The sequence below is a fragment of the Triticum aestivum genome, chromosome 1A (genome assembly GCF_018294505.1).
Source record: "Triticum aestivum cultivar Chinese Spring chromosome 1A, IWGSC CS RefSeq v2.1, whole genome shotgun sequence".
NCBI classification, from domain to species: domain Eukaryota; kingdom Viridiplantae; phylum Streptophyta; class Magnoliopsida; order Poales; family Poaceae; genus Triticum; species Triticum aestivum.
Genome location: NC_057794.1, coordinates 543,374,574 through 543,386,395, shown reverse-complemented (window position 1 = coordinate 543,386,395; position 11,822 = coordinate 543,374,574). Strand labels below are relative to the sequence as shown.

General features: G+C 48.6%; 2 protein-coding genes across 3 annotated transcripts; one reads left to right on the top strand and one right to left on the bottom strand.

Moving 5' to 3' along the window:
- Positions 1-3,474: 3,474 nt before the first annotated feature.
- LOC123065052 (nucleosome assembly protein 1;2) lies at positions 3,475-6,835 on the top strand. Of its 2 annotated transcripts, XM_044488428.1 has the most exons (11): positions 3,475-3,679; positions 3,773-3,816; positions 3,907-4,002; positions 4,784-4,876; positions 5,117-5,195; positions 5,323-5,387; positions 5,489-5,673; positions 5,753-5,930; positions 6,011-6,054; positions 6,144-6,327; positions 6,427-6,835. In XM_044488428.1, exons 1-11 carry the CDS (start codon positions 3,616-3,618, stop codon positions 6,493-6,495), a joined length of 1,101 nt encoding a protein of 366 aa, XP_044344363.1. In that variant the 5' UTR covers positions 3,475-3,615; the 3' UTR covers positions 6,496-6,835. The 2 variants fall into 2 exon arrangements, with proteins under 2 accessions (XP_044344363.1, XP_044344356.1); XM_044488421.1 differs by having other exon boundaries at positions 3,483-3,816.
- A 642-nt stretch (positions 6,836-7,477) lies between these two features.
- On the bottom strand, positions 7,478-11,305 carry LOC123065040 (probable ADP,ATP carrier protein At5g56450). The gene is made up of 2 exons (XM_044488416.1): positions 10,850-11,305; positions 7,478-8,488 (listed from the first exon to the last, which is right to left on the bottom strand). The coding sequence occupies exons 1-2, from the start codon at positions 11,174-11,176 to the stop codon at positions 7,862-7,864; spliced, it is 954 nt and encodes a 317-aa protein (XP_044344351.1). The 5' UTR covers positions 11,177-11,305; the 3' UTR covers positions 7,478-7,861.
- Positions 11,306-11,822: the final 517 nt, after the last annotated feature.

The window sequence follows — 11,822 nt, the reverse complement described above, 5'->3', positions numbered from 1 at the left end:
GTTAATCTTCTCAGATAAAAAGTAAGGATTTCTCTCATCCCTCTAAAGGAAAATCTTTCTCTACTTACGGCTCGCTGGAGGGCTGATCCCTTTGGGGGCGTAGTTCGGCCGAGGATCTCCCCGGCGCCGGACCCTCTGACGAGGACTTCTTCCCCCGCTTTGAGGCCATGGTCTCCGGGTCGTCAGAGGCGGCCCTCTTCTTCCCCCTAGGAGAGGAATTGTCGGTTCCTCCCTTCGGAGCAGCCTCCTTCGAGGAGGCCATAGTTTCCTTGTCCTCCCCCTCACTTCCCTCCAAAGGCACGATCTTCAACATCCTGACTAGCACGGGATCCGGCCTGGTCTCAGGAAGGGGAGCCGGACACCTGATCAGCTTCGCCTTCGCTACCCACTCCTGTTTAAAAGGACAGCTCTTTTAGGGGCGAGTTTATGACAATTTTACGGATAGCGAGTCCGGGCACAAGGTTACTTACTTGAGTATCCGGGCGATTGCAGCTTAAACCTGCGTCCTCGGTCAAATCCGGACACATTGCTTGTGATCCGAAGAACATTTTATACATCTCCACGGGCGTTGCGCCCATAAAATGCTGGAGAGCTCGTGGTCCCTCCGGATTAAACTCCCACAGACGAAGGGAGCGACGTTTGCCGGGCAATGTTCGGCGAATCAGCATGACCTGCGTCACCTTGACCAGGTTGAGGTCTCTTTCTAAGAGATCCCTAATGCGGCCCTGCAACAGGGGCACGTCTTTGGATAACCCCCAATCTAATCCTTTGTTGACCCATGACGCTAGCCGTGGTGGGGGACCCGAGCGAAAGGCAGGAGGCGCCACCCACTTGGCGCTCCTGGGAGCGGTGATATAGAACCACTCTCGTTGCCACAAGCCGAGCTCCTCTTGAAAGGAGCCCTCGGGCCATGGAGCATCGGCATTCTTACTTATGACAGCACCTCCGCACTCTGCGTGCCGTCCCTCGATCATCTTCGGCTCCACTCCAAAAGTCTTGAGCCATAATCCGAAGTGAGGAGTAACACGGAGGAACGCTTCGCACACAACGATGAATGAGGAAATGTGGAGGATGGACTCCGGAGCTAGGTCATGAAATTCCAGCCCATAATAGAACATCAGCCCCCTCACGAAGGGATCCATCGGGAAGCCTAAACCCCGAAGGAAGTGAGACATGAACACTACGCTCTCACCAGGCTGGGGACTGGGAATAGCCTGCCTTTGAGCAGGCAACCTATGCGAAATTTCGGCGGTCAAAAACTTAGCCTCTCTCAACTTAGCACGTCCTCCTCCGTGACGGAGGAGGGCATCCATCGGCCTTGAAGGTCGAACCGGACATTGTCGAAGGTCCGAAGCGCCTGGAATCTGGAGCCTAGGGTGTTGGAACTCGAGGCGACAGGCGAACTTGTTTTGAGATTGGAGAAAAGGAGTAAGGCCTTGGTCTCTTTATAAGAGGTTGAATACCAGGAGCCCTCCCCGTAACCGTTTGGGACTCGCCTTTAATCGAGAGAACATGCTAATGGGCACGATTGGGTTACCCATGTCCGTATTAATGAGAATCCCGTAAATAAAGGGGACACGATCTCTGCTTTGACAAGACGTGCCAAGGAAACCGCCTCGCAAAACACGCTGAGGTGGAGAAGTGAAAACGATTCGAATAAAGGCTTGGCCGTAGTGTGATGTCACGCTGCGGAATACTCAGCAGATTAGATTTGTGTTAATATTATTCTCTCTATGGCAATACGTGGAAGCTTATTTTGCAGAGCCGGACACTACTCTTGGTGTTTACAAACTTTTATGAAGAATTTGTAGGAGGAACCCGCCTTGCAATGTCGAAGACAATCTGCGCGCCGGACTCATCGTCATTGAAGCCTGGTTCAGGGGCTACTGAGGGAGTCTTGGATTAGGGGGTGTTCGGGTAGCCGGACTATACCTTCAGCCGAACTCCAGACTATGAAGATACAAGATTGAAGACTCCGTCCCGTGTCCGGATGGGACTTTCCTTGGCGTGGAAGGCAAGTTTGGCGATGCGGATATTCAAGATCTCCTACCATTGTAACCGACTTTGTGTAACCCTAACCCTCTCCGGTGTCTATATAAACTGGAGGGTTTTAGTCCGTAGGACAACTTCATCATACAACAATCATATCATAGGCTAGCTTTTATGGTTTAGCCTCCTTGATCTCGTGGTAGATCTACTCTTGTACTACCCATATCATCAATATTAATCAAGCAGGACGTAGGGTTTTACCTCCATCAAGAGGGCCCGAACCTGGGTAAAACATTGTGTCCCTTGTCTCCTGTTACCATCCGGCCTAGACGCACAGTTCGGGATCCCCTACCCGAGATCCGCCGGTTTTGACACCGACACCCGCGCTTCCCGAGGTCCAATTTTGACCATAAATTTAACCAACGAGACCAACTGCGGCGGGAGAAAAAATTATATAATTGAAAACTTTTTTCGAATACGAATTCACTGATATAATTTTTGCTCCCGCCGCAATCGATCTTGGTAGTTAAATTTACGGTCAAAGTTAAAGCACGTGGATAGAGGAAGCACTACATTGTGGAATGGAGGGAGTACCTAGTATCAATTTTCATAAATCATATGTATTTTCCTCATGCCATCATTTCCATTCGATTTTGCCTCGGATGTCATCTATGGCTTTGATTCTAGTATGTCTGGTGACTTCCACCATAAGAGTGGGCATCAAATCGCCTCCCCTCCCCTCCGCCCACTCCATCAGATATCAACCAACGATGCTTCCAAAGACCATATAATCCTAACAATTTAGCAAACACTCTTTCTTTGGCTCCGCCAACGTCACCTCACCCGCACGTCAACAACCGCTCTACCTACGACCATTTTTGTTATTTGCGGAATCTCTACCTACGACCATATAGCTACCCTGACAAGCCCCCTTATCGGTTGTGCCAGCGTCGCCGCTCCCCCATCGGCGGTGAAACGACGCTAACCGCTCAAGCGAGTACGAGCGCCGCCATACGATAATCTTGGCACGGATCTTACTATATCTCCGCATACTCAAATCCGGCATGTAATAGTAACCCGGAAAATCCCGCATTACTACCGCCCCGATGAGGATCTCCCCGTTTTATTGCCGTATAAACTCACCTCAAATCCGTCCAATCGCAATTCATGTCGATGGGCTGGCTTGCCAGTGAGAAAGCGGCCACAGCCAGTCACGTCCTGCGCAGCCACAGCTCACAGAAATTCACAGCCGCGCCCCAGGAATATTCCGGCAGGCAGGAGCACCGTCCGTCCCATCGCAAAGAAAAAAAAGGAGCACCGTCCGTCTCTCCCACCGACGCGCGGGCCCCGCGGCCACCCGACCGCGCCGCTCACGAGTCCAAAGTCCAAACTCCAAACTCCAAACCGGCGGGGCGCCCCGTTCTTTCCCCGGCTATCCTCCTATAAATCGCGGCCCAGGACTCGATCCCGTTTTTTATCCCTTCCCCCCCGCCTCCACCCCTCCCACTCCCCCCACGCAGCAGCCCGCGCCCCCAACCCACCCAACGCGCCGCCGCCGCTAGGGTTTCTCCCCCTCCCCCCGCCGCCGCCCGCGCAGAGCCCCGAATCTCCCTACCCGCGGCAGCCATGAGCGACGGCAAGGACACCCTCGACCTCTCCGCCCTCGGCGCCGCCGTCCCCAACGCCGCAGGTTCGTTCGCTCCCCCGCCTCTCCCCCTTGCTGCTGTTGCCGTTGATGGGCTGCGAGGTCTTATCGGTTTCGCTGGTGGTGGTTTCGATGCAGAGCTCAGCGCCGAGGACAAGGCCAACCTCGTGGAGTCGATTAAGGTGAGGTTTCCCGTAGCGTCTCTGTCTTATCTCGGACTCTGGGTTGTTTATGTGGCCTAGTTGTGCTGATTCGGTGCCGTGGTTGTGCAGAACACGCTGCAGGGATTGGCGGCGCGGCACACGGACGTGCTCGAGAGCCTGGAGCCCAAGGTCAGGAAGCGCGTCGAGGCGCTCAGGGAGATCCAGGTATAACTACAGGGGTTCCACTACGCGGCGCTGTTGCCATGCGTTCCTTGTGGCATGAATTTGGTACTGCTGCCTAGGTGATTCGCGGCAGCGTGGATCATTAACTGTTCCTAAGTGCGATTTCTGCGATTCTCCGATGCCACTTGCGTTAGAGGGTACAGCTTTGTACGTACTGAACACTGATAAGACGGCTTGCTGTAACGGTACAGCTTGGTTCGTAGTCGTACTGCCATGATTGATTGCTATCCTGGCTGAGCAAGGACTGTTGAATATAGGTCGCACGGTTGCTTATTAGTGGACTCTTCAGGCTGTGCTTCTGATTCCTGCCATGATTCTAGGAAAATGATAGCAGCTGTCTAGATTTTAGTTTCCCCTGATAACCGTTTTAACTTTTTTACTCTTAACGATGGGTCATTGGGGTTGGGTAGGACAAGTTAGATAACAGCGTGATAGAGAGATCAAAGACATTCATGTTTCCCGAACCGACAACGCATAGGCTTGTCTTTTACTTGAAGCTTTATTCATTCTTTGTTTGTATTTTCCTGTTTCTACACTTTGTGAGTATTTCGAACAAGGCGACAACTTGTATGTTGCCCAGCTCTATCACCGATTTGCTGCTCATTAGATTGTAGTGTAATGTCCTTTTTTAGAGAAGGATGGTATCATATAAAACGGTACTGGCTGTTTTTGGAAAACACAACCAGTATGTTTGGACTTCAAAATAATCTATTTGTATCTGGTGGTGGATTTCTTATCTTTGTTTGCTGCTTGCACCTGGCAGAGCCAACATGATGAATTTGAGGCAAAGTTTTTTGAGGAGAGAGCTGCACTTGAAGCTAAATATCAGAAGATGTATGAACCACTGTACTCAAAGGTAAACTGCCAATGTCGGTGCTTGTTATTTGCTGTTTTATCCTGTTGCCTAACTTCACTTTTGACTCCTGTAACGGGTGTTTAACTCTCACCTGTGCCATGACAATAACTGCTCAACTTGGATATACAGAAATTGTTTCTATTTTGCATGGTTCATACAATACAAGCTCTGTCTTGAATCATATTTGATGCTGTATGCCATGATCCATCTGATGTATTTCTTGCACCTGCAAAATGACAGCGTCATGATGTTGTCAATGGTGTGGTTGAGGCAGAAGGCGTAACCAAAGATTCAGGTGAAGCTGCTCCAGATGAGAAAGGTAAACATATGTTGACCTGTGCTAAGATCTTTTGAGTAATTTTCTATGCTGGATGGAGATCATATATAGGATAAAAGGAATATAGTCTCTAGCTGTCTTTAACCTTGTATATGATGCTTCCCTGCAGAGGAAAAGGGTGTGCCAGATTTCTGGTTGAATGCAATGAAGAACCATGAAATCCTTGCTGAGGAGGTGGGACATTGCACCTTTTTGATCCAACTTGTCTTTAGATCCATTTGCACTTCTAATTCTATTGTTTGAAATCTTATTTATTATGGTTTACTCATATCCAGATTCAAGAGAGGGATGAGGAAGCTCTCAAGTACCTCAAGGATATCAAGTGGTACAGAATTACTGAGCCAAAGGGTTTCAAGCTTGAGTTCCACTTCAATACTAATCCATTCTTCAAGAATGAAGTGCTTTCAAAAACGTACCACATGATCGATGAAGATGAACCAATCCTAGAGAAGGCTATTGGGTAATTATTATTTCAACTCACATGTTGTGTTTATTATTATTGATTGTTCCACTAATGTGTCTGCTTTGGTATTTTTCAGAACTGAAATTGAATGGTATCCTGGAAAGAGCTTGACACAAAAGGTGCTAAAGAAGAAGCCAAAGAAGGGGTCGAAGAACACTAAACCTATCACGAAAATCGAAAATTGCGAGAGCTTCTTTAATTTCTTCAGTCCACCTCAAGTTCCTGATGATGATGAGGAAATTGATGAGGATACAGTAAGTTAGACTCTTTTATGTATGCTCTAATGTTTGAAATTATGTGTGAGCGTGATTTGATATATCTCCCATTTCAATAGGCTGAGCAGTTGCAGAACCAGATGGAGCAAGATTATGATATCGGGTATGTATATGATGTTCTATGCAGTACTGCAGTTCTATGCTTCAATGTTTGTTCTCTGTTCTAAATATCCGCCCATTCTTGTTTCCCAGATCTACCATCAGAGACAAGATTATTCCACATGCTGTTTCATGGTTTACTGGAGAGGCCGCTCAAGATGAGGACTTTGATGGCATCATGGATGATGATGAAGATGACGACGAAGATGACGAGGAGGATGAAGATGAGGATGAGGACGACGAGGAAGATGAAGACGATGACGATGGTGATAAGAAGGTATGTTAGCCTCTGAGAGTTGTTTTGTGCTCCTGTTATAGTTTGAATAGTTCAGTCCATTCAAATATTTTGCCATTTTTCCTTTGTTGATTTGAACAGAAGGGCGGGCGAGTTCCTGCAGGGGAAGGTCAGGCAGGGGAGCGGCCCGCAGAGTGCAAGCAACAGTGAGATCCTTCCCAGACGAAGACTATTTTTCTTGGCTGAAGAATGTTTGGTTCTGCTTGATGCTATGTCTTTGAGTTTGGTTCCGAGGAGCCAGTGGGGGATTGATTGAGTTGGGTTTTGTGGAAGAACCGGTGGGGGGTTTCTTTGTGGGGGACATGGTATTATATACTGGTAGCATTTCAATTGTTGTATTGGGTTGAAATACTTTGTCCGCTGCTGCGAGTGATCATCGATGGTGCCCGTTTGGTAGTCCTACTTGTTTTGCCGGGAAATTTTGATGTACTAGGTATTTGTGCGCGCTACATTCATTGTTTCAAAATGCATATCTGCATTGCCTTGGCTATTTCTCGGGTCGCTGCTGAAACTAAACTTTTGTCGAAAGGCCTGATCAAGCCTTTTGGTTTCACTGGTTTCAAAACTGGAACACTCGTTGTCCAGTTTGGAGGGCAAAATCGATGTCTGCTGTGATTAAACCTTTTGGTTTCACTGTTTAGTAGGAACACTGACTATACATCGCGGAGGGTAAAATCGGAGACTCTACGCGTGGTATGCTATCCTGATACTGATTAAGGCAGGAAAAGTTAGTAATCCGCGAGGACTTTGGAGATCACTTGCAGCTGCATTTTCTGCATCATAAAGCACCTGTCTTTTCTTTTTGTGCATATCTATGGCACGGTAGGTACAGTAAGGAATGTTCGTTTGGAGGTTTGGAGAGGGAGGAGAGGATCATAGACCAGCTACCGTTTTTGCACACCCATTTTTCTACCGGGCCCTCCGTTCCGAAACACTACTTGTCATGGTTTTAGCAGTTTAAATGAGAACAAAAACCATGGTTTTAGTAGTTTAAATTTGAACTAAAACCATGACAAAATACGGAGTATTTTGGAACGGAGGGGAGCAACAATCACGCGCCTGATTATGAACTCCTTGAGCTACAAAGGCCCTGCACCTGCCCTGCCCTGCCATTTTGTAGTAGTACAAGATATTCATAGGAAGGCCAACAGTGTTAACTGAACACTCTTTCCGTCTAGTTCCAACTTCCAACACCAGCGAAAAGCACACAGGCAGAGAGGCAGTCAATCCATTGGAACTTCGAATCACACACGAGAGAGAGAGACGGAACGAAAATCAAAACAAACAACAGCCAGCCACAATCTCTGAGACCATGAAGCCCTTGCTACTAGTTGTACTTGCTTGGTTGGTTAGTGGCGAACAGCAGGAAACCACTACTCGCCTACTACTACAAACAAAACGCTTGATCCGAGCCGCCGCCGCCGCCGCTGCTCCTCCGTGTACCCGTTTGGTCGTGTCTAATCTCCATGCCGGAACCCCAAAATCTGTGGAGAGCCACACACTTTCTCTATACCTATCACAACCTACCCCCGTTCATGAACTTCTTCACCTCGTCGTACAGCACGAGTATGGCGGCCGCGCCGGTGCTCCGGAACATGTTCGACAGCGCGCCCCGGTAGAACGACTTGACCCCCTCCGCCTTGTAGATCTTCCTCCAACAGTCGAGGGTGCCGCTGTACATCTGCACCTCCATCCCTGACTGCATCATCATCCTTCGCCGCACCGTGTCCAGCGGGTACGAGATGAGCCCCGCCGTGGAGGTGACCGCCTGCGCCGCCACCCAGCGCTGCCACAGCGGGGAGTCCAGCGGCACCAGCGTGTCCTTTGCCGTGTCAAAGCCTCCAAAGTATAGGCCCCGGTGCACGACCATCCCGTGGAGAGATGCGGGTAGCCCTCTGTAGATGCCGCGGATGCCGTTCTTCTTGTAGATGGTTTGGATGAAGTGCCGGATGCCCTTGAACTGGCGGGCGTCTGTTTGGCCAATGTCGGCTGCAAGGCGGGTATGAGCTATGTCGAGTGGGTAAATGATGACCAGAGTCGTGCATCCGGCGGCGGCACCAGCGATGAAGTTGGCGAGAGCAATTGATGCGAACTTATTGTCTGCTGAGGTTCCCGCGTCTTTCAGTATGCTCCTGTACAGATCCTGCAAGAATAACCATCAGGGATTATAGACATAACATAACCATAAGATGATTTTAAATAGTTAATAGTCAATCAAAAAAAATTGCACATCAGTATTAGATTGGGTGCGGTTTCATGCTTGGCCCTTTACATAACTCCCTTCACTATACTTAATGAACTATGCATCCAATCTTGCAACATTAAAAAAAGAGCATGTTTGTATTGACAAAATAATTAATAGAATGGACAAAACGAAAAACAATTGCTCTGAATCCTTGGCTATATTTATTATGACATTACGAGTTGTACACAATTTCTTTCAGCATTAAGATCCAAGATGAGCAGTTCTTGCTTCCCTATAACCATGTGCTAAGATAAACATATAAGATATTAACTTCAGCTCACAACTGCCTACCTCCCAAATCAGTACACAAGACCATCAAATTAAGAAAGCTGGCACATCCGGACAGAGGTTAACTACCCACCAACAAAAGATGCATGAAACCCCGTGACAGTAAGTTCGCAGCAGCGAGTAGGTGAAGTAGTACCCTATTGAAAGTAAGATGGACCAGCTTGGGATAGAAACATTGGGCCAATGCATAATTTTGGCCAGCAATTGACCATCTTCACGCACTCATCACCAATATATCTACATTGTCCATACATGTATATTTCACTTTCAGTAGCTGGTGACAATTACCTGATATGTCTGGTTCTTGAGTTCTACTATGACAAAAAACACCAATGGGTCAATGGGCAGTATTGTGGTTATTTTCATGCCATCTCATTAACACAAACAAAAGAGAGCAACTCCAAAACCCGACACATTCAAGATTTAATATCCGGCCTAGTGTCTACAATCCATGTTCTCATCATTGAAACAAATAAATGAGCATGGTACGTTGAAGGAAAGTTAGCAGAACTACTGCAGTAGAAAGGGGACATCATGGTAAACCGCTAACTGAAGTATAGCAAACATGCTTGACACTAAAATTTCATCTTACTCATAAATTATAAGGAAATTGCAGATACATGCTTATAAACTTATTTGACGTCATTGTTTTAAAAAGTAATTAAAAAGGACAGGCAATAGGCCACTTGCTTGATACCAATGAGAAATTCAACCTAAAGAAGATTAGCAAGAGCATAAAACAAGGGACTTTTCAGTTAATGGTTGACTCAGTATGATATATCATCTAGTGTCCTAACTGTGCACTTTGTACAACTTCTGCTACTTTTGAACGATAAGTTGTAGATTATCCTTACTAGTTATTGCTGCATCACAAAATCACTCTCCGTTCATGTTGAGGCAAGATCTACTGGTATTGCGTATGTTAAACTGAAAACGAGCTTAGGAGGTCAGTACACACTGCATATCCGACGGCATAACTTTTCATCACAGAGAATTGTCGTTTTGTTACCTTTCAAAACCAAAGGTGCCAAATGGCAAGTCAAATATCTGCTTGAATATCTGTTTCTGTCAATCCGTTATGCATTGATGGCATCTGCTATCTTTCATGATAACTCTTTGCCGTTTTGCGAGAAAGACATTCCATAATTTTATCCTGCACTAGGCCCTTGTAATCCACTAGTACTAATAACATGTTGATGATGTCATATGGTATCTTCATATGGCATGCAAAAAGTAGTTGGTAGTATAGTTGATGTAGCCAGATTTTCGCTAGATGTTGGCTTACGAGACATCACTTATAACGGTATAGTTCCAGTGCGTCATTCCTACCTACTTTCTCAACATAATACTTGACCAAATAGATCTTAACCAGCCACACTGTAAATGGAATTGTACAACTAGCCTAGAAAGGCACAAGAATATATGCACCAATAATACCATTCTCTAGTGTTTATATATCACTGATCTCTGGTGCTTTTGGAGACAAGGGTCACGAGCAGCAGAGCACTTTATTCTTTGATTCTTTGCCATTCCGGGAGGCAGACATTCATCCGTGGAGAGCGAAAGCCCACCAAATATCTTACTAAATCTTATCTGTTGTCAGTAAAGACATGTCAACCCGAATCTAATCTCTCCATCCCTGAGAATTCACCTCGCCGCACGGCACTGTGGGGCATGGAGACGAATGGCTCTGGATGCTCCCTACCAAGTACGCAACGAACGACATGGCCGGACCTCAAATCTCCGTTCGCGTCACAAATCATTCTAAGCACAGCAAGCGAATCGGTCAAGCGAAGAATGGAGCAACGATCCCCAAATCCGCTGCGCCAGCATCTCGCTAAACACTGACGAGATCGCGTCTAATCAACCAGCAGCAGCACCGGAAACGACGCGCGGCGGCTCAATGAAACGCAACTGCTACTGATCATCAACGGGTCGAGTAAGGAGGAGGAGGGGAAGGGGGTTGTGAACCTTGAGGGAGAAGTTGAGGGCGACGGAGGGGTAGTAGCGGATGACGGCGGTGCCGTTGCCGCGCCAGAGCGAGAGCACGCCCTCGTCCCGCACGGTGCGGGCGACGCAGTCGGCGAAGCCCCGGAAGCGGCGCGACCTCCCGAGCAGCGCGGCGTTGCCGTCCTGCGTCTGCAGCAGCAGCTTGACCCGCTCGATGGGGGCCACCACGGTGTGCACCGCGCCCCCCATCAGCGCCCCCGCCGCCAGATCCCGCCTGAACGCCCACGCCCGCCCCGCCCTCGCCGCCCCATCCTCCGCCGCCGCCGCCGCCGCGGCCCCCTCGCTCATTTGCGTCCCGGCTCGGCGCTACGCTTCGCTTGCTGCGCGTGATGGATGTATCGGCGAGTCTGTTTCGCTTCGGTCGCTCGGGTAGTCGGGTGGTTCGGCTCGGTGGGTCGCTGGGTGCGAGGCGGGTCGGGTCGAGCTCCCCCGTTTTGTTGGGCTTGGCGGCGGGGCGATGATGATGAGCGCGACGGGTATTCGATCGGGATGGGCTTCCCTCCCACGCAGCAGCCTTGCCGTTGCGTTGCGTGTCCGGGGCGCATCGCATGGCGGCGTGCTCTATCCGCAGGAGTAGAGCTGGCGTGCTCTCTGTCTATCTTTGGAGCGTGACAGGTGATGGTGAGCACTGTCAGCTGCCGTGAGCACTAGCACCTCTTCCTCTCCTCGGAGTCACTCGTTCTTCTCACAACTTGGCTGAATTTCTTTGGGTTTTCAGATATTTGTGGTGTGCGGCGGGCAAGATGGCAGGTATGCTGACCCGTGTATCTATCTATCTATCTATCTATCTATCTATCTATGTAACGGAGGTGTGTGTCGGGGGCGGTTGTCGCAGTCATAGCTGCTCGTCGAGAGTGGAAACCGCGTCTTGCCGACTTGCTCGTGCCTGGATTGTGACACATGTTGTCATGTGAGATTTGAAAACTTTTAACGT